The sequence below is a fragment of the Tympanuchus pallidicinctus genome, unplaced genomic scaffold, assembly GCF_026119805.1.
Source record: "Tympanuchus pallidicinctus isolate F22 unplaced genomic scaffold, pur_lepc_1.0 scaffold5, whole genome shotgun sequence".
NCBI lineage: Eukaryota > Metazoa > Chordata > Aves > Galliformes > Phasianidae > Tympanuchus > Tympanuchus pallidicinctus.
In genome coordinates, this window is record NW_026294769.1 from 39,989,902 (window position 1) to 40,012,521 (window position 22,620).

Below are 22,620 nucleotides of genomic sequence, written 5' to 3' on the forward strand. Positions count from 1 at the left end.
CCCACCTACACCACACTTTCATAGGCAGGGCAATGCCATTCTGTCTGCCCTGCCCAGGAATATTATGCCCACTGATTTCAGCATAAAAGACTACTAAGTGTAATCTAAAAAGTTTGTATCACAGCCCAGCAAAAGTGATTTCACAGACTGACAAAATAAATGAAATGAAGCTCTCTTTATCTTAGTCTTTTTAAACCACACTCCTGATATCACACATATGTGTTTCATCTCTGCAAACAAAAGAAGCTGCCTACAGTGCTTAGATGACCCAGATTATATATATATATATATTTTGCAACAAGGCCTTTGAGCTACAGCACATACTGTACCTGTTTTTGTTCTTCTCCTAAGCCATCCCACATTGAAGCTACAATTTTAGAGACTTCACCAAAAGTAGCATTGGGGTTTTGGCCCTTGATGGCTGCTTGAGTGTCTCGGAAGAATAATGCATAGGCAGACACAGGCTTTTGTGGCTCATTTGGGTCCTTCTTCTTTTTCTTTTTAGGAGTTTTGGGTTTCTTTCCCATATCTGAAGCAGGTCTCTTCTCTCCTCCATTAACCTGTAAAATAAAAACAGAGAAGTACTATAAGAAAAAAGTAACTTAATGTGGTGTGCATCATGAGGATTTTGACATATGAGAAGGTAAAGAGCACAGAAGTCATAATTGACCAGATATGACTTTCATTACGTTTGTTTGTTTGTTTTTTGATAATGCACGTCAAGTGACAGAGCAGAGCGCAAGTGTTCAAATCAGAAGAACTACATGAAGAGAATTACTGAATATTCTTGATCTGAACAAAACCCTTTCATTTTTTTTCATTATATACTTCACTGTGTGGTGTCCAACAGCATCCAGGTGACTGAGGTGAACAACCCTGATCACTGTGGCTCATTAAAGATGAGAACAATGTGATGCTACAATTTGAAAATGAAGGTGATTTTTTCCTAGCCATTACATTGCAACATCATAGTACATACTTTGTATCTTTAATAAAAAGTTAATGGCCGTGGAGCTTTTTAGAAAAATACAGAGAAATAGACATGTTGTATTACCCATTATTAATTTATCCAACTTTTAGTGTCTTGCTAGTATTTCATTCTGTAGGGCACACAAAACTACTAGCTAAATGACAGTTAAAACTATTGACTAAACTGTAATTAAGTAGGTTTCCTTAGTTAATCTGGCAGCATCATTCTGAAGTCTTCAGGCAATTTTAAACAAACTCCATGCATAGGGAGACCTGACAATAACTGGAGCCATAATTGAAGTTTTTATCTTTATTATTTGACAAGATTTTCCTCTTTTCAAAGTATTCTTGACTTAATAAGATTTACAATTTCTTTGTGTGTTAGGATACCACATTACTTCCTAACCCAGGCAATACATTGCAGAAACTTGTGCAAGAAGTCTGCTGGCTAACTGCTCTGAGAACAGCTCTAAAATCTTATAATCCAACTGGAACAATCAAGAGTGTTCAAAATCCCACCGTTAAAAAGAGAGTACTCACATGGGAAATTCTGTTTGTCTTATATGAAAATAACTACATAAAAAGAATACCAGAACTCCAATACTAATAACCTTGCAAATGGCTGAGATGATGGCCTACCTTATGCTCTCATCAGTCTATCAGCTTCACAGACCCCACTTCTAACCACCAAAGCAGAGACAGATGGGAAATAAAATAAAAAACATATACTCTGCTAGGCATAGACTTGTGCCTCAAATTCCCTGGAGGTGTAGTTAGCTCATGGTAATCCACCTCCTGTCATGGCTTATTGCTTAATTATGGTGATGTATTTAACTTATTTATCACAAGAAAGCAATAATCTTTCACTTTAAAGAAGTGTGCATTAACCATGTTGCACAGATAATAGATCAGAAGAATATCTAGTGTAGGATTTAAAACTATCAAGTAAGGCACATCGTTGATATCTAAATGTCCCTTGAGAAGCTGGAAAATGTCTATAAGCATATTTAAAATAAACTGCAATAGTACCAAAGCCTTTAATGGAGCTAAGAGAGCTGTTTTATGCACACTATCTTGCAGTAATCGCTGTAGTTTAAAATAGATTTTAATCAAGCACCATCTGCATAATAGGCTGAACAGACAACATAGAATTCTACTTATAACTCTTATCATATAAAGTAAATATTGTAAAACCTCTACTACATAAAGAGAATATGCTGCAGTAGTTCTTTAGTAATCATGTTTCTGTTGGTTAATTCCAGCTACTTGCAGTCCTCTCACTATCTTCCCTCTAAACAACTTAATATGAAATTCTCTCCTCAGTGATATTCAAATGAGCATGGAAGAAAACCCTGCTATCCTTCTACGAAGAAACGCATATTTGCAAACCAGTAATGCTTCCAGAATTCAACATTTATGCTTGGCATTAACCAAAGAGATGGTTTAGCAATTCAACAGTAAGAAAGATGACAAGAATTACATAACTGTAATATTATAATGTTAAGATGGTTGGAATAAAGCATGTGGTTAGAGGAATTCATCTGGAATGTTTTTGCAGTTATTTACAACTACTGACTTCTACATTCTATGCTTTTTCTTCTTCTAACCATAGTCCCACACATTACACTGAGAATAATTAAGGAGACAATTACACCAGTTTGTAAAGACTCCTCTTAATGGCATTTGGAATATGTACATTAAGCTGAAATGGTCATTTCCTACACGCACAGAAATCAGTGGTTCAATAGGAATGCAATTATTTTTCTATTCTAAATGTCCATCTTGTTCATGTCAACCCCTTTTATAAACTTATGTAAACATGAACAGGGCACTGATATTTCTTTTTTTTTTTTTTTTCTTTTTTTTTTTTTCTCTCTCTAGATGGATAGAGGTATAGATCTTAGGGATTTTTTCTACAAAAAATCTGCTTATCCTTCAAAGGTAAAGCTGGGCATTTAGCTGATATTAATAGCAGAGGTCATCTGACATTGAGATGATGGAGGCTCATTCCATTTTAAAATATGTTGTCTTTTTAATCGGTATTGATACATTGTCAAACATCTTCTGCTGGTTAGACAGTAGAATGTCACTCGTGCTAATAACAAAAATGCGAATTCAGAGTGACTGTTTTTTACACAGTTCTCATAGCAGGAATATCTTAGTGACTTAATGGAGCTGCTCAAATCTAGTGAGATACATATCTTCTACATGACTACAGCATGTGCACTCATACTAAAGTCTGAATAATGAGTTCCTCTCCTGAGCTATCAAGTAATATAAAATATCATACATCTATGAGAAAGTTCTGAATTCAGGTAAAAGACAAGGGTTCTTATGAAAGAGAATGGCCATTCTACCTCTTCTCATTGTCATCCAGTATCTTCTTTCACTGGGAAGAAAATTTATGGAGTGAGAAGAAACCTCACATACTCCTCCAATGCAGCTCTGAGAAAATTTATTACTAGTGTAGCTGTGGAAAAGGATCTCCATAAAAAGCTGGTTTATCCTAAGTATCCATATCCATTCACTGGCAGCTTTCAGGGAGAGAGGTGTAACAGAAAGACAGACAGTGAAGGGTTTTAAATCATAAACTACAACATTACACTAGTTATTTATGTTCATTATTCAAGATCTTCTGTCTTTTATGGAGGGAATGACAGAGAAACTACTGCATCAGGTCCAAATATGACCAACTTCAGGCATTTACAGGAAGATAAGAAATCCTGTAGAAGGCAGGTATAGTACAATGTGCCTGCCTTTAAGCTTATAGTTTAATCTTTTTTAGTTGGAGACTAGTTTATGCCCTCTATCATTATTTAGCTTAATAATATTTTAGTTTAATATCATTATTAAGTTTGATACTATAAATTACAATTATTGCATAATTTTAAGGCAATGTATCCACTTTTGCAGCCTGAGTTGTTTTTCTTAAATCTGTGTTGTGTTCTGTACATTTTCTCATCTTTTTCTGCTCACATTGAACATGAGAATGTTTTAAAGAGAGTTTCCAAAATAACATGGCTTGTTAAAAAGTTGAACACTGTATAATCTGGCCTCCATAGAGAAAAGATCAAGTTTTAGTTGGTCTGCAGCAGTCATTATTTCTTTATTAAAAATATTACTTTCATATGCGTACTGTCTTGCATGAATCCCCAATTCTATACTTCTGGCAGAATGAAGTGCTGCAGTGAAAAAGTACATCAGAAATGTGGGTTAAATATATTAAGCATTTGATAAATAAAATAAAAAAGATGTTTTAATTTTAGATTTGGTGTTTTCTCCAGAATTTTAAAACAAACTGCATACTTCCACTGATGTACAAAAAATATTAGCAATGAAACAGGAGTAGCAAATAAGTTATTCTGAAAAAGTAATGGCTGCTTGGAATTATTTTTGCATAGCTGTATTCTAAAATCTCCCTCAGTAACAAAGTGCTCATTTAAAATGTATGAATTATTCAGTAATCTTTGAAACCTGAAGTTTGTGAAATTAGGGGAAAGTCCTGAAATAAAACTTTAAATCTGAATTTATTTAAAATGTAGTAAAACATATGTCTCCAATTACATGATTATTTTATAGCTAGAGGCATGAAAAACAATACAATTTGAAAACAAATCAGAATTACAATTCTTGACTGGATTATACCTCCTCAGTGGCTCACGTGTTTTCCTCACGTTCCTCTCAAGTCTGCTACTATTCCCCACAAGATATGGCCACGGTACAACATTTTCACTACTGCATAACAACTTCCATTTTGCAGTTCAGAATAGATTAGAACAAAGAGGTTCTCAGTTCCCATATGCCCTATGCCTGATTTACTGGATGACTTTGTGTTAAGTCCCAGGTTTTTTTCTCATCTTAAGTCTCTGCAAAATTAACTTAATACACTTGCTTACTTTTTGGGATGCTTTCAGGATTTGGGGAAGTTTGGAAGGTTTTTATATGAAAGCTGCTAAATAACTCATCACTTATCACTTAAATAAAGGAAACTTTCTTATTTGAATGATGATTATTTCTTTTAAGCCTATAGTAATGCTAAAAGGAAGCTTAAACATGTCATGCCTCAGTGTCAGCACCTCCAAAATCATAAATATGTAATGAGTCTTCAAGTTTTTCAAGGTAAGATCTTGAAAGTTTGTAGAAGATATTCCTGTTCTCGTTGCTATGAAGGGTGTTTACTCACCCTATGACCAAATTGCAAAGACTAGCATATTGTACACACAGTTCATACTTTTTATAGCAGTAACTTGATCTTTAACTGGGAACAAACATCCATTCTATGCAAGTGAGAAAACTCAACCTTTATACTGAAGTCCTAAAGGAATGGTTATCCTTTAATATTTTACAGGATTCCAGTTTGCTCTCACAGAGAAGAATGATGTCATTTACTCAAACTGCCCGAAGAATTGACTGGAAACTATAAGTTCTGTATTCATAACTCTTTAATTCACTTTAGTCAACCACCAACAATGTATAAAGTATCACCTTAATAACTGTGGCCGTATGACTCATTTAGCAGGTCCTAAAAATATCCACCATTTACACAGTAATCCTAGCATCTAAGCCTACCTTAGAGCTATCTTCTCCTTCATCTTCATGGACTGAACTGGATGGTGAAGGAGTTGCAGATTTGCTTCCAGGTGGAGAGGGTGAGTTGTGAGGAACATTGTTTCCACCCATATTCAAACCAAGCTGTGCACTGAGCTGGGACTGGTTAATAGTAGTCAGCTGCCCGTGCTGCATCATTCCTGGCTGCCTAATATCTGAAGGTTGAACCCTTGGCCTCATGGTTGCCATCTGAGGATGGGAACTATACTGGGCTCCTTCTGTATTCCGTAAATCTTGCATCTACAAGAGGAAAAAAACTGTATTAAGCATATCACTAATAACGTGTCCTGTTCTTTCAGAGCTCTGTTGGCCTGATTGGCTATATAAGGCTTAAAAGAAATGGCAAGTACTCAAACATATAAATACTGAAAATAAACAGAATAGAATGTGATTGTCATTTGCATAACACTGACTGTTACAAACTATTCAGGCTGTAGTCTCAGCCTGTGAGAATAGCAAAAAGCACTGAAAGCTTGTTTCTTTTTAAGGGGAGTAAAAAGGCACTGCTTTCTGTAACTGCATTCAGAGTATTTCAGAAATGTTAACAAACTGGGGCAGGTTTGCATTCTGAAGTTTAGAGCCAGATCAGAATATTAATATCCTCAAAATTCAAGGCTATTTCCAGATCCTACTTTTCTTCTTAAGATTTGTGTGTATTTGAGCTGTGAATTTGGAAGCTGGAGTTTTCAGAATTGGAATATCTAGTATTAAGTCCAAATCTATTATGCCTAGTGCTGCCCAATGAAATACTGGAATTTTAAGGTTTCAGACTGACAGAAAGGATCCATTGATAGACTGATTAAATGAATTCTGAGTTGATTTGCTGCTGAGACATATATGAACAGAAAGCTCAGAAGTTGCAGGATTGACAAATGAATCCATTGTGCTATGTGGGTCACCGCTTCTCAGCATTAACAAGACACACTATTTTAATTCAAGCAACAAATTCATTCTCTGCAAGGATAAGAATTAAAAGCATTGGAGGATGAAACTCCTTTCTTGTCCAGAGGTCAAATGTACCACACATACACACTACAACAGATTCCTTATAATGTCTTTTCATTTCACACCAAAACATGACAAAAGACAAAGAGTATCAAGAAGCTCAGATTTAAGCTAAGGTGTTATGTGGGTGATATAAAATTGAAGTGTCAATTCAGAGCTGAAATGAAATAGATACAGTTGTCGTTCAGTGCATCAGACAAACATGTCATGAGTATCGAGTGGAATCTGACAGCAACTATCACTGCATAAATTCCATTATGATAAGGACACATGTTAATGGTTCAATGTATTAATGTAACCACATCTATCTACTGACAGTGTTTGTTAGACTTGTCATCCAGAACATTTAAAGATGGCTCAGCTCTTTTTTAACTTCTAATACCTTGTGACTTCTATAACCTATCGGTCTCTCATATACACTCCTAGATATCAGAGGAATCTATGGGATACCTCACAACCAGTAAGGCACAGAAAAAGGAAAGATAAACCTGTAACTTCACATTTTCTCTCATTAGTAAGAAATCACAAATTTTAGGGAGATATTTTATGAGCCTGCAGATTGATTTTTGTAAGGCTGACTGGCTGGCAGTAAATTAAACTTATAATAGCATTAGTTCTGGAATTCTAACCACTTTAAATGCACATGTATCTCTGAGAAGTATTTGGAATACATTCTGCAAACATAATTATACCTGTATTTATATTGCTTTAGAAATTAATAGCTTTTGGTAAAAAGGGGTTATCTATACAAATATGATATTTGTATAGATATGCTTAATGAATGCTTAATGAATACTACAGCACCAGAGGAAAAGAGTAAGAGCAGTGTAAGAAATCAACTGAAGACTAAAATCTGAATCCTGACAGACATTCATACGTTTAAAGATCGCTGCTGTTTGTTCCCTTTCCTCCAGTACCAGCTCCCCTTCAAACATATTAGCCTTGAAAGCTATCATTATCACTGCCTCTGGCACAGAATCCACACCAAAGCAGTTGTGCCGTGAAGATCTAACCGCTGCTTGGCCCTATCTCTCCCAGTCCAGCTGTGTCACTGAACAGCAAGCAGTTGGTGCAGGATGAGCAGGGAGGCAGGCTGTCCCCAAAGCCTTCTCCAAAGGGTGCTCACCAGCTGACATACCGCTTGGTGCCAGGTCCCCAGCGAGCCAGGAAAAGAGGCACCCCCTAAAGCCTCCCACTCACCCTGTCAGTTGCATTTAACACCCAGCACAGGTCAGAACCCTCCAAGGGATTTTGTATTAGGCAATGTGTTGTCAGAGGTTGAGGGAGGTGCTCCGTACCCTCTCTCTGCTCATCACTGAGAGGCCACACCTGGAGCACTGCGTACAGTTCTGTGCTCCCCAGTAGAAGAGAAAACTGGACATGTTGGAGAGTTCGTCATGGAGGGCCACACAGATGACTGAAGGACTGGAGCACCTCTCCCATGAGGAGAGGTTGAGAGAGCTCGGACCAGAGAAGAGTAAGTGTTGGGGGATTTCATCCATCTGTAAAAATACCTAAAGGGAAGGAGCAAAGAAGACAGAACCATGTCCTTCAGTGGTGTCTAGTTTGAGAGCGAGAGGCAATGGGCACAAACTGGAAGAGGACATTCCCTCAGAACACCCGGAGCACTTCTGTGCTCTGTGGGTGACAAAGCACTGGCACAGGCTGCCTAGAGGCTGAGGAATCTCCTCCTTGGAGACCTTCAGCATCCACCTGGATGTAGGCCTGGACCCCTGCTCTGGGTGTACCTGCTGCAGATGGGGCTGGGACTGATAAACCCAAAGATCCCTGCCATCTGCAGCCATTCTGTGACGCTGCGGTCGTGTGAAAGTGTATCCAAATGATTTTACAAACACTGGAATAGAAACAAACATTATCTGAAAACCCTAGCAACTGTTTCAGTTTTTTGAATGAATTTGCCAAGTACCTACTTCATTGAAAGCAGAGCAAAGGTTATAATTTTAATTACTTTTTTTTTTTCCCAAGAAAAATGCAATAAACTTATTATTTTTCAAACACTCTCCTTTATTAAAAACTTTTTACTTGAACTTCAATTACCAGATAGACACTGTAGAGCTTTCTGTGTTTGTCATCTTTAAAATAACATATATTTTAAAGAGTCTGTGTTCAGTTTTAGCTCCAGCATCAAACACACAGCTTGTTTTCAGATAACACAACACCAGTGGGATGGTGAATATATCCCCCCCAAAATATGCATATACATATTTCTAAGGATCTTGAATTTTTATATCACTACCAGGCAACCTTTACAAAACCAGGAGTAAGCAGCATGGAGACAGGTTGCTTTAAAGTACATGTTCCCTAAGCTAGAAACCAACACCCTAAGGGACCTGCCTGCAAAGAAGAGCAATACCTGGGAACATGCCAGTGACATCCATGAACTGAACTGTGACCCTCAACAAGGAGAATGCACGTGGCTCTGCATCTACAGATGAGATTTCTGTCTAGCTTCTCTCCTGCACTGCAGAGCCTTCCTAAATCCTGATCCTTCCTCAAGAAACAAGGAGGCTATCTAAGAAAATGGAAATCTCAGTCAGAATAGGGAGCTGACCACATTCACTGTGAAAAGTTCCAATGTAATGCTGTGGAAAGCATGTGATAATGAATCTTTACATTTCTAAAGAATCATCAGACTTCAAGAACAGGCCTGTCAATGAAAACCACATACTTCCATTGCTGCTGTGGTGTGACAGTATGTCCCTGTCTCAAACATTCTGATGACCTCATCTCTGTGTGAACAATGGCACTGATCATACACATCCTCTGTCAGCACTGCTAGCAAAGTATGACCAATTCCATACAAAGTACTTCACAATCAGAAGCTTCAACTTGCTAGTTCTTCCAGATGGAGACCACCACAGTGTGGCTGTGCTGGAGTCATATCCAATATTCAGAAACAATACTGCAAACATACTTCACTGAATACAAAGACGAAGACAAATCTTGCTTGATGGCAGAATGTCAAATAGAAGAACAAAGTTAAAGAATTTGTGTGCTACAGGGGATAAGGATATTCTTAAAATGATGCCTTTGATGGCCTGTTTGATGAGGTAATAATATTTGGCACTTTAATATCATTCTACATCTGTCAATTTCAGGATGTTTCACAACTTTATACTCAGCTTTAGAACATGTCTGGTTTTATTTTGGCTTTACTAATGAAGAACTAAGATATAACTCTTTTCATGGCTATATATTTTTTTCCATTTGCATTTTATTTATAAGCAGAAATGGAGCACCTACTTATGCAGGTGTTTGACTGTGCACTAAAAATCACTGTAAGAGTATCTCATTTTGAGGTGTGTACCAATAACCCACCAATAACCTACCTAATAAGAATGTAGTTAGTGCACTACCAAAACAACACATTTGTTGTCTGCCTGAAAACAAGCTCCTAATGCCCTGCACAGAGCTCACAAGGTAGTAAGAATAAAACTAAACTGCATTAAGCATCAGACCATCATTTTCCATATCAAGTTAAAGTAATAATTAAGAAAATTGTGCTATGCAGAATACAGCACATCCGTACACAGAATCATCTCACTGTGGGACAATATGAGAACAGTACCCTAATCACAGAATCACAGAAAATAGTGCTAGAAGGGACCTCAAAAAGTTATTTAGTCCAACATTTTATCTCTCAGCAGGATTAGTTATACCTAAATCATTTCTGACAGATGTTTGTCTAACCTCTTCATAACCTCCCTAGGCAATTCTTGTGCTTAACTATCCTTACAGTGGAAAGGGCTTTTTTCCGTAATGTCTCACCTAAATCTCCTTTGTTGTAATTTAAACCTACTACTTTTTACTCTACTCCCAGTGGACATGAGGAATGTTTTTCCCCTTATTTACAGAAAAGCTGCACACACTGGAAAGCTATTATGAATTTCCTTTCAGTTTTCTCTTCTTTAGACTAAACAACCAAACCTGAAGATTGAAAGACTTTTTTTTTCATACGCTGTGTTTTCTACACCTTTGATCATTCTTCCTGCTGTCCTCTGGACTATGTTCAATGGTCTTTGTCTTTCTTGAAATACCATGCAGCAAACTCGACAAAATACACACATTTTTACCTGACATAGCTTTCAGATTGAATCCTTCAAGTCTCTAACAGAATCTAGGATAAAGCATTAAAAAAAAAAAATCCTTAATAATCCGTCTTCCTGATGTAAGCTGGTTACTCATGCAAGATGCAAAGAGAGTCAAATGGGAGGACCCTTAACTAACAACCCAGAAGCTTGCTTTATGAAGCAAAGAAGTTTTTTTCTAAGAAGCATTAGGCAGGCAGTTTCAATCAGAGTGTGTTGTTAGTAAAATAATTTCCATGTTGTTTTTCTTGTTATAATTAAGAATTATGATACAATCTCTCTCTCAAAAGCTGTAAGATTCCAAATTGTTTCTCCTTACTTAAAAACATTTCTAGCAAGTGTAATCCTTGACTGAAAGAAAAAAGTGAAGTTGCCTTAACAAAATGAAGTACATATGACAGGTCTAAACATATGCAAGAAATGCTAGTGATTATAGACTGGAGATGAAAACATTAAAATTGAAGGAGAAAGGCTTACTCTCTGAAGTAAGTGAGGATCATATACCTCACTATCCTGAGCAAATTCATAGCAAGCACAATAGGCATTATCTCTAGTATCACTATCAAGTGTGATGGGGATTTTTGCTTAATTTTTGTACAAGGTGAGAGATCATACAAACTTTTCTGATGGACCTGGTAGAAGTGGTTGATGGTCATTTATTTCTTGTCTAGAAGTTCAAGGTAAATCAAAGAGAAATGCTGTTGTGAGAAATACTGCTGTGTACTATTGTGAAGCTGTGGGTTGCAGTTTAACCTAGCAGGCAACTCAGCACCACACAGCTATTCACTCAATCCCTTCAGTAGGATGGGAGAGAGAATTAGAAAAAGTTAGAACTCTTTGCTTGAGATAAAAACAGTTTAATAGTATGGAGAAGAATAGGGTAATAATAACTAATAATAACAATAATAATATATATAGCAAGTGATGCACAATGCAATTGCTCACCACTAGTTGACTGACACCCAGCCAGACCCCAAGAAGCAGCTGCCCTCCCACCAATTCCCTCATTTTGTTTTCTGCATGACACCATATGGTATGAGGTATCCCTCTGGCCTGTTTGGGTCAGCTGTCCTAGTTCTGCCCCCTCCCATCTCCCTGTGTACCCCCAGATCCTCACTGGCAGAGCATTTTGAGAAGCAGAAAAGTCCTTAACTGAGTGTAAGCTCTGCTCAGCAATAACAGAACAGTGGTGTGTTATCAACTTTATTCTCATCCTCAATCCAAAACACAGCACCACATCAACTACTAATAGAAAAATTAACTTCTTCCCACTGGAAAACAGAAAAGTACAGCACAATTAATTAATTCAAATAAAGATTTTGAGAGAAAAACCCAGGGAATCTTGAAGTTCTACCTTTGACAATATGCACAGTATTGAGAGAAGAGCAATAACCCTAATCCTAACCCTTCTTCACTGATGTCATTCATCTCTGACACCATTATAGGTCAGCTGAAGGGATTTCTGTTATTAGTATTCTCAATGATATTCCCAGAACAACTTTTGCCGGCATGTGTGCCGTATTAAAACTGAATGTTTGTTTCACTCATTGCAAACTCCCAAACGATGGTTAGCAGTGGTCATAGGATCACAAGGTCATCAGGTCTAACTACTGGCTCCACAGAAGACTACCCCAAATTAAAAAAATATTTCTGAGAATGCTGTCCAAACTCTTCATGAACTCCAGCAGTTTTGTGCTGTGATACCCCATGGTTATTCACTATATATCTGTAGTTAGGTTTTAGATAAATTTCAATTGAATTAAAATCAAGCCATGCCATTTCATGTGTAGTTTCACAACGTGTTGATGCTATTCAAAGTGGTAATATAAAACTAGTTCAACATTTGTATTTGTACAATAGAGAAGAACAAAAATGTGACCCCAGTATTTAGAAGTTTGAAATCTGACAAGTTAGGATTCACTGGTCAGAGCAGATAAAGCTGTAACTAATGTGTATGTCCTGCCAGGAACGAAGGCAGATCAAACACTAAGTTCCACAGATCTTTGCATACAGTAAAAGTAGGAATCATATCTGTAACCAAGCCTTCTTTTATATACATAAGCCTTCTTATATAACCAAGTCTTCTTTCATATACATAAAAGGATGACTGCTAAAGAAAGTTTTGTTATCATAGCTAAAGTTACTGTAAAATGACCACAGAGAACTATTTAGAACACATTAAAAGGAAAAACCCAAAGCATCACCTAATAGAAGAAAGGATGCGTGTTTTCATCATCTCATTTTTACAATTCTCTTCTGTATCAGCTAACTGCGTAATGAAAAACTGAGTTTTAAAGTAAGTGGGTATTTGGGAAATACTTAGTACTGTATACAAGTGCATTTTCTATCTATGCCCAGTGCATGTTCAAGACAAAATGAATGGGTCATTCAAATTTTCTGTTCATTAGGAAAATAGTCTTAAAATCAAACAGCGAAAACCTCACATGTAAGAAGAACCCTAACGTGAAGAAAAAAAAAAAAAGCAAAACAACAACAAAAAAAACCCATCCTATTAATTTTACTACTCTAATCTTTCCAAAATCATTCTGTTAGAAATTGAACCACTTTTTGTTGCTTTACATAGTATTCTTTCTGTAAGTGATCTTAAGCTCCTTTAAAACAATTATATACTCAAAATTTGACTGCAAAATTTTATAGTGCAATCACATAATGACAAGAATGCAATAATATACAGTTTCTATATTTCTCAGTATACAGTTAATTTGGTGACTGTTAACATTCTTTTCTTTTTATGTTTTAATATCCTTTGAGTCACACAGGACTAAGGTCTCAAAACTAATCATAAAAAACTACTGACTGCTATTCACTCTAATATAATAACCCTTTATTTAAAACAACCTCCAATAAATTTCATTATAAGAAGTTATTAAAAGGGTTAAAAACCTATTAAATGTCAAAGAATTTGCCTGACTCAAACTTCTAATAAAGAAACCGAATAGGCTTTCTTTCTGAATTATTTAAATCTTTACTGACTGTGCACTGAACCATGAAATTAGAAAAGTGTTATTAGAAGTGTTCTCTGGTTTTTATAAAAGTTGTAGCATAGAATATATCAAACCACAGTCTTTAACCAGACTAGTTAAAGAAATAGGTTTTTAATCCTGAATACATGGTTTTCACTGATATAAAGGGTCATAATTAAAAGTCTGGCCTGGAAGCTGAAGATAACAAAATTATTATTACAGGAGCATACATGTTCATTTGGTACATTCTGGATGCATGTTTCCATTTTAATTTGGACAAATATCTCCAATTTTGTTTGATCTTGCAAAGTCCACTTATTTGGATCCTCTCAGCAAACAATTAAGCTTTTAATAATGACTCATTTTAAAGAATTAATGGTGAATAATGTGTGTTATCTTTTTCCCTTTTTAAAGTGACTAATACTTAACAGCAGGTATAGGTAGACAGCAGACAAATGGAATCTAGGACGTGCAAGTCAAATATTCTGGAACACATCTCCTGATAACAATATTATCCCCTCAATGCATTTTGCAAATATCAACAGAACTATTTTCTATTTCTCCAATTATTTACATAAGGAAAATAATGGTCAATTTCATGTTTATTTTGGTGATGCAAAAGAACACCTGAGTCAGCAGTGTATTCACAGGTTCACACAAATGCACCTAAATCAATAGCCTTTTATCACAACAAAGGAAATAAAAAAGACAACTGTGAAAGACAAAAATGTTCCCCCTTCCTTCAGACAATAAAAATAGAAGCATCCAAAGGACATGAAAAGATTGGATCTAGGAATAAAGAAATATATCCTTGGAAATACTGCAAGCAGTGCTAAACTGTGCTTGCTACGGGGCAGGAGGAAAAGAGACAACTACAATTGTCTTGGCAGTGCTTTGTTCCTCTCAGTGGCCCAAAACAACACAGTTACCAACATGATTTTGCTGGAAACTTTGTTGAGTTCTGCTCTGCTCCATTCCATTCCATTCCATTCCATTCCACTCCATTCCATTTGCTGTTTATTTTCTGAAAATGTTCACCACACTATCTTCCTTATTGTTATCTGTCATGTGTTATCTGCTCTAACAGACAAAGGCAACCTGACCACATTGTCCATCTCACTTACCACAATGTAAAGGAAGCTCCACAAAAACATTTACATGAATAAAAACATATGGAGAGTATTTCTTGAATTAGTATCACTCCCTGTAGATAATTCGTAAATTTTCCAACAAATTTGCCAAGGGTGGAGATGGCCACATGAGAACAGAGTGTGCAAAAGCACAGTGCAGGACTAAAGATGTAACTAAGTGCATAGCTGAGTTTCTCAGTGATGCCAATACATCTGTCTCTGAATTGTGTCATACATATTTTAAATATTTTAATATTTTAGTGTTAATATTTAGAAGATAAGGGGATTTAGCATTTAAATAAATTAATTTGCAATGAAATATTCATATACATCACATTACATATTTCAAAAAAAAGTGTAGCTTGCACAGCACATAGAAAATATTTGAAATAAACTGGAAATTGCAGAATGACAATGGGATGTTTAAATGAAGGTATTCAAGAATGTTCATACAGCAAAAAATGTGACTTGACCATATTATTTATTATGTTAAGACTGGCTCCATGTGAATGACTTGGGTATGCTAGTGTCTGTATTTTTAGGACAATACAGATGCAGTCATTTACTATCTTGATAGGTCTGAAAGTCTTTGGGAAAGATGTAAAGCCATTGAATGGCCAAGTAATCCTTTGAATTCCAGTCAGTTCAGGAAAGATGTAGAACCATTGAATGACCAAGTAATCCTTTGAATTCCGGTCAGTTCAGGCTCTTGTACTGATTTAATGAGGTTAGTTTCAGTGAGGGGTGGCTGTCCAAGCGGAATCTACTAGATCTGCATGCATTAATGACAGGTAAAACAAGGAAAAATACAGCAAAGTGAAATATGAAATTCAGGATACATAATTGCACAGTACTCTTGATGATTCCATAGTGTATATAATGTTGGTTCATTCTCTTCCTTGATTCTTGTCACTTTCTGAAAAAGATAATTCCTAAATTTCTTTTAGCTGAATTATTTCAATACACAACGACAACACAATGCAACCCTGGACTTAAGGAAAGCCAGCTTTGACCTCTTCAAGGACCCATGGGTTACAACACTGGAAAGTAAGAGGGCCCAAGAGAGTAAGTTGACTTTCATGCACCACTTACTCCAAGCTCAACATCCCTAAGAGTAAGAAATCAGGCAAAGGAGAACTGCATGGTTGAGAAAGTTACTCACGGAAAAACTCGGATGAAGAAAACTTATAGAATGTGGGAAGAGGGTCTGTCTGCTTGGGAGGAATATAGGAGTGTTGTCAGAAAGATTAAGATCCACTTGGAATTAAATCTAAAGAAGGAGGTCAAGGACAACAAGAAGTGCTTCTTTAACTATATCAATAGCAAAAAAGATTATGTGGGCCTGCTGCCAAATGAGGTGGGTATCCTGGTAATGGAGGCGCTGGGAAGGAGGGCAAAAAGGAGGATCCAGGAAACTACAGGCCAGTCAACCTAACCTCAGTCCCTGGGAAGGTGATAGAACACCTGGATATCATCTCTAAGCAAGCAGAAGAATGTTATCAGAAGTAGTCAAAATGAGTTCACCAATGGGAAATCATGTTTGACCAATGTTTTAGCCTTCTATGATGTCATGACTGGCTGGGTAGATGAGAGGAGAGCAGTGGATGCTGTCTATCCTGACTTCAGCAAAGCGTCTGGCGCTATCTCCCATAGTTAAGCTTAGGAAGTGTGGGATAGTTGAATGTACTCTAAGGAACCTGCTTTAGCAGGGAGTTGAACTAGATGTCCCTTCAAACACCGAAGTGGGTTGAGAGCTGGCTGACTGGCAGAACTTAGTGTGGAGTTCAGCTGGAGGCCTGACCCGCTGTCCATGCTCTTTCTAAAGCATATTCATCAGTGACCTGGATGAAGGGATAATGTCTACCCTCAGCAAGATTGCCAATGATACAAAACTGGGAGGAGTGACTGACACATCAGAAGTCTGTGCTGCCATTCAGTGAGACCAGGACAGGCTGGAGATTTGGTCAGAGAGGAATCTTATAAAGATCAATATGAGAAAGTGTGGTGTACTTATGGGGGGACTAACCACATGCATCAGTACAAGTTAGGGGTCAACCTGATGGAAATGAGCTCTGCAGAGAAAGTCCCGGGTGTTTTGGGTGGACATCAGGTTGACCATGAGTCAGCAGTGTGCCATTGTGGCCAAGAATGCCAGTGGTATCCTGGGGTGCATTAAAACAAGAGTGACCAGCAGGTCAGGAGAGGTGATCCTTCCCCTCTACTCTGCCCTGGTGAGGCTACATCTGGAGAACTCTGTTCAGTTCTGAGCTCTCTAGTACAAGAAAGACAGGAAACTTCTAGAGAGAGGTTCAGAAGAGGGCTACAAAGCGATTACTGGCCTGGAGCATCTTCTTTATTGAGAAAGGCTGAGAGATCTGAGATTATTTAGCCTGGAGAAGATTGAGAGGATATCTTATCAATGTCAATAAATATCTGAAGGGCAGGGGGTTGGACCAGATGTCCCTTCCGGAGGCCTACAATTATGTGATTCTGTGAGCAAATTCCATGAGCCTGATGGTGAAAAGGGCTCTGGCTTTTCCACCCTGTGAAGCACAAGGACAATGAATACTCAATTCTTTCCAATTAGTAACTTCAGGCAAAAAACATGAAACTCAGTATTCTATTCACAGCAAAGAGGTCTTCAAAAGTGACCCATCCAAAATGCATGTGCAGCTAACTTTTGGCCTTCAGTGCATTCTTTTGTTCCTCTTCATCTGAATAATTCTCCCATTTGCCTATCCCAAGGAAGGTTCTGTTGCTCACTAAGTTTAATACAGGACTAAAACCTGAGTCTACTATATGCTCTAATCATCTGATTACCCTCATCATTAGGCTTACAAATTTTTCTGCTGTTACACACAAACTTTTAATGGACCTTCTTTCCATTCCAATGAGATACGAAGTTGAATCTCTGAAACTGAGAAACACAGGCAGATCTAATCCACAATTCTTTATATTCTTCCTCTTGGACACTGTGATGTGCAATGTCCTTGATATTATTTCCTGAAGCTATAGTATTATTTTTTGAGTAGTAGCTTACAAATGATGTGACTACAAAAAAATATACAGAATTAACTATAAGCTAAGTTTGACCATGAGTATGACTGGATTAGGGAGGCTCAGCTGGTTCAGAGCCAACTGAGCTCAGAAAAATATCACCCCTATTTAAGCAAACCATTTTGTGCGCCATTTCAGTTCCAGATGGAAACAGTTGTGACATGCTAGCTCTTGCATTGCCATGCACAGTAATTATATTAAACCAGTAACTCTCCTCACTCTATGTACACTGGCACTAAACTATATAGAATTGTGACTTTGCATTATCTATCCATCATTTGACTTGTATGTTTGTTGAAAACTAGTCATCTAGGTTATGGGTGTGCATTTTGTGAATTCCAGATTGATTATGGATTAAGTTCACTTCCCTTGATAAAGAAGATCATACTTTTCCTGGCTGATAACAGTAACACTGAAAAAAACTTATATCCCATACAATTCTACTTTTTATTAAGTACAGCATCATAACAAAACCCATAATTTAGACTAATAAGAACGAGTTGAATACTTTAAATGACTTTACTGAAAAGATCTATTACCAAATCTGTTGCTATGCTGCAGTCTTGTAAATTCACAATGTGAGTGATAGCACTGATGGAAGTTGAAACAAAAGGTCTGAAAAATGTTTAAGTCACAAGAGATTTTTTTTAATGTAAATGATCTTGTTATCAAGTGATAAACTTACTGATATTTGTAACTATACTGTCATAGTTTTCTCTGGAAGATAAACTTAATGAAGTAGTCAAATATAGTGGGTTTTGTAAATGTTAAGCATATGTGTGACTGCTAGGCAAGATGCTTTTTGTAAGTTATGAAAAATATGCTTGGCTTACAGGGAAAAAGCGATTTAATGATATGCTAATAACTCCATCATTCTTCTGTATTGTACTATTTACTATTTTGTCTCCAAAACCTATTTAACATCTCTAGTATAATTATCCATCTGCAGCTTGCCAAGTTCAATATTATAACTGAAATAAGAAAAATCTCAATTATTTTATTTTGAACTATGCAGAATATGAACAGATATCTAGCAGTCTCAGAAGATTAAAATTAGTAAATCTGTTTTGCTCAGTATCTGTTATATTAGAATATGATAGAAATCCTTCCTGAAAATCTTCCTTATAATTTCAGAATATCTCTTTATTTTGCTGGTTTGATACTTCTAAACGTTGGATATCTTCCTTAATAAAGCCTGATAAACTTACCAAAGCAATTTTAGAAAAATAAAAGGCCAAAACATCTTGAAAAGGAATATACTACAGGCAATCACAACTTATGGTTTATTTTAAAACTCATTATTTAATCTTAATTCTTTTTGATTGTGAAGCATCTCATTGTTCAATTTATCTTCTGAATAAAGCAGCAGCCTTGTTTCAGCTAAGAAAGTATCCTTTTTTCTTTATTTTACAAACTTCCACTGTCAGCATTGCCAAGTGGCAGCCAACAAGTGGGGATGTGAGATTTATGACTGTTTATACAGTAATTTTACTTTATTCGTGTATGCCAAAGAAGCACAGTGAAGTCTGTTGTAAGGATATGTGGTAGCATAATATTTGTTTCGTATATCTTGTTGTAGACAGTAGCAAAACTCAAGGTATTTCACCTACTACGTGTGAAATCCAATAAAATACAGAAAAGTTCTATGCTGAAATTTAAGAAGCCAATTACTGTCTGCAAGGGAAAAAGGGAGGAATGAAGAGATTTACAGAATGTGAACTCAGGAAAATAATACCAAAACAAAAACAAAAGCAACAACAAACTGCAATACAGGAATTTTCTAGCTATGAAAACCGTGCCTTCATGGTGAAGAAAGAGAAGGATGATTTGCTAACAGAGTAGATTAATGATTGACCACAAGGTTAGGCTTTAGAGATTTTTCTTCTTCTAGCTAGATGAGCCTGTAACAACTGGGAATCCACAGATCCACAGTGAGGTTTCTAGAAGGAATGGCAGTGGTGTTTTAGCAGCGTTGCCTCACAAGTTCATCTGTGTTGAAATATTTCCATTTAGATGAATTGTACTATCATTTTGAAGAAAATCTGAAGGACATTTTCCTCTTCCCTTTCTTCCTAGATGAGGGACTACTCGTGTTAATCTATTTCTAACTTCCATCTGGAACTACATATTCTATGAGCTGAAAGTGATGATAAGTAATAATATGTACAATACAAAGTATGATTGCTTACGATTGCCAAGTTTCAGGCTGCTGTGATCACAAGAAGTTTGTTCTGAAATTCCCAAACTCTTCTCCTTACCATGTATTAGTTTTGTTGACAGACAGAGATCTTGGTTCTACTTTTCAGTCTATTAATGGCTGAAATTCAGATTAACATAATTTTATAAAATGTACCCAAATCTGAGATGGAATCTATTTGGCGTGCATTCACACTGCCAAAAAGTACCTCTGGAAAGTACCCATAACAGGCAAATACCCAGATGCAGTCAGAGATATTTAATCAATAGGAAGATTAGAATTCACGTAATCTCAAAATGGCAAGAGTAATATCTTGAAAAACCTGAAAGGCCTATCTACACTCTTTTGTTGTGTTCATGTGCCAAAGACTGCCTTCAAGTGAGCTCTTCATGCCAGTGTACAACTCAAACACTGTGTAACTTCACAGTGCACTACCACAGCTCTTCCAGTTTTTTTATTATTCTAGAAAAAGGTCATCCTCTACTAGTACAAACTAAAGCAAATATTATATCTAGAAAAACTCAGCCTATGCTGTCTTACTTCTCACAGAAATAATTTTACTCATTCTAGGAAGAAATTTTAAAATGTAGTTGCCATGTGTGCAGAAGTACATTCATGACTGTTCACATAATTACTGCAATTATGAATGCAATTCAGGTGAATATGCAAGCACACTATCAGCTAAGCCTCTAACTGGTAATTTATGTGGGCCTTTACTCAATTTGCATGAGCAATTTTCATAATCACCTTCCCAGGTTTAGTACATAGATATCAGGACTCAGTTTACATAAAATCTGACTGAATAACTAATAAAGAGCTGATGAAGGATGCATAAGCGACTAGTAGAAGGAAATTAGAAGCATACGGAAATAAAATAAGCTGAACAAAGTCAACTTCAGCTTATGCATTAGCCTTTGTTTATATTACGTTTTGAAATAAAAGAATATGAGTAATGCACTAGATAGGTCAAGTTAACTCAATTATCCTTCTTTCTGCTGCTTTCAATACACAACCTACCCTTTCTACTAGTCAGAAAGCACTAGGACTTTCAGACAGACAAGTTACATATGTACAGTGCAATTCACAGTAAGTGAAATTGTCATTTTAAGTGTCTAGCTCTATCTGAGAAACGCAGAGGAATTCTTTGTGAACGTAAAGCCAAAACATTAAAAAACGGTAAGCTTGTGGTGTTTACAGATAAACAACTGAATGAGTTTACAAGAGTCTGCTTTCTCCAAAGAATAAAGTAAACATGCTGCATTCAGAGATATTTCAAGAAATTATACTTCTGTTTCTACATTTATATCAATAGAAAAAAACTATTTTGTATTTTCAGAAGACAAGAAGATAAAACCATTTTAGAATGAAAAAGAAAAACATACCTAGATAATTCTCTGAACCTTGAAAATTAACTACGAAGAAGACTTATTTTCTTGGTTTCTATGAAGACGTGAACCAAAATACTTAGAAAATATGCATGTGTTAGACAGAAGGAACAAAAATAAGATGTCTCTCTCTGAAAACTACCTCTGATTATGGGAAAGTGTAGAATCAAGTTTTTAATTTAATGGCTTCTCTGTACTTATAAAAGTACTTTTAAAGAATTCTAAGTCTATAATATCTAGAAGAAGTTTATGAAAAACTTATAAATGCTGAATTTAAATTTGGAGAATTTAAATATATCTTTTGAAAATCCTGAGGTGCTTTTGCGCGTTAGTAATGATATTGTTGGTATTTATGCTACCTGAAATGGACTGCTTTTATTTTCAAAGTTCAGGAAACCACATCTGCTATAAGAAGTCTTGTTTTAGAGATATATTGCTCAGTAATAGCCATATACAGAATACTTGCTCCCCACGGTAACTCAAATTAATATCTCCCTGCGTTATTACTGCTAACATTGTAGAATTAATAAGATCAAATAGGATAGTAAGTGGAATTCTTTCCCTGCTACAAATGGTAAAGTGTACTCTTCACTGAATTCCAGATGAATTATCAACCACTGTCACATAACACAATCGCAGTCGAGCACAACAGAGATAACAGGGCTGATGTTGAAGAAACAAGCAAATCAAATCTCTGCTCGTAAATAGGTTACACTTGCTATGTCTTAAAACTGTTGCTGAGATAATTTGGTTTGGAAATTACTGGCACATGATAAACATTGCTCAGTATAACACTATATCAGTGGTATTATAATGTCCTGGAAAATAACTGTGTCATGAAGTGATTAAAATAACAGACGCTAAATCTTGTGCTTTAATGAGGAATATTTTGCATGTAAGTACCTCCCACTACTGTTTAGGAAGTATAACAAAATGAATAAAAAGCAACACTATGAAAAGAACCAAAGAAGCAGTGTCGTTCTCCTTTTCCTACACAACAATGTAACATCCTCTGTCTGTCCTAGTCTGTACCTTGGCAAGCTTTAAGTGCATCCAGAATGTTTTCCTTAATTTTAGAAGAAGAGAAAATGTGCAACCAACTAATCTTGATATATCTGCATATAAGGTTAGTAAAGTGAACACACTGGAAGTATTTTAGAAGGATAATCACATCAG

The 22,620-nt window shown here is 36.3% G+C and overlaps 1 protein-coding gene across 2 annotated transcripts in view; it reads right to left on the reverse strand.

Annotated features, from left to right (window-relative positions):
* The window catches only part of TOX (thymocyte selection associated high mobility group box), a 218,683-nt gene that overhangs the window by 35,924 nt on the left and 160,139 nt on the right, over window positions 1-22,620 (reverse strand). The window contains exons 4-5 of one of the 2 annotated variants that reach the window (XM_052704525.1): window positions 5,539-5,817; window positions 330-560 (exon numbers count right to left, since the gene is read on the reverse strand). In XM_052704525.1, the coding sequence (XP_052560485.1) occupies window positions 330-560; window positions 5,539-5,817 (510 nt within the window). The remainder of the gene's footprint in view (window positions 1-329; window positions 561-5,538; window positions 5,818-22,620) is intronic. The other variant, XM_052704526.1, reaches the window with a different exon arrangement.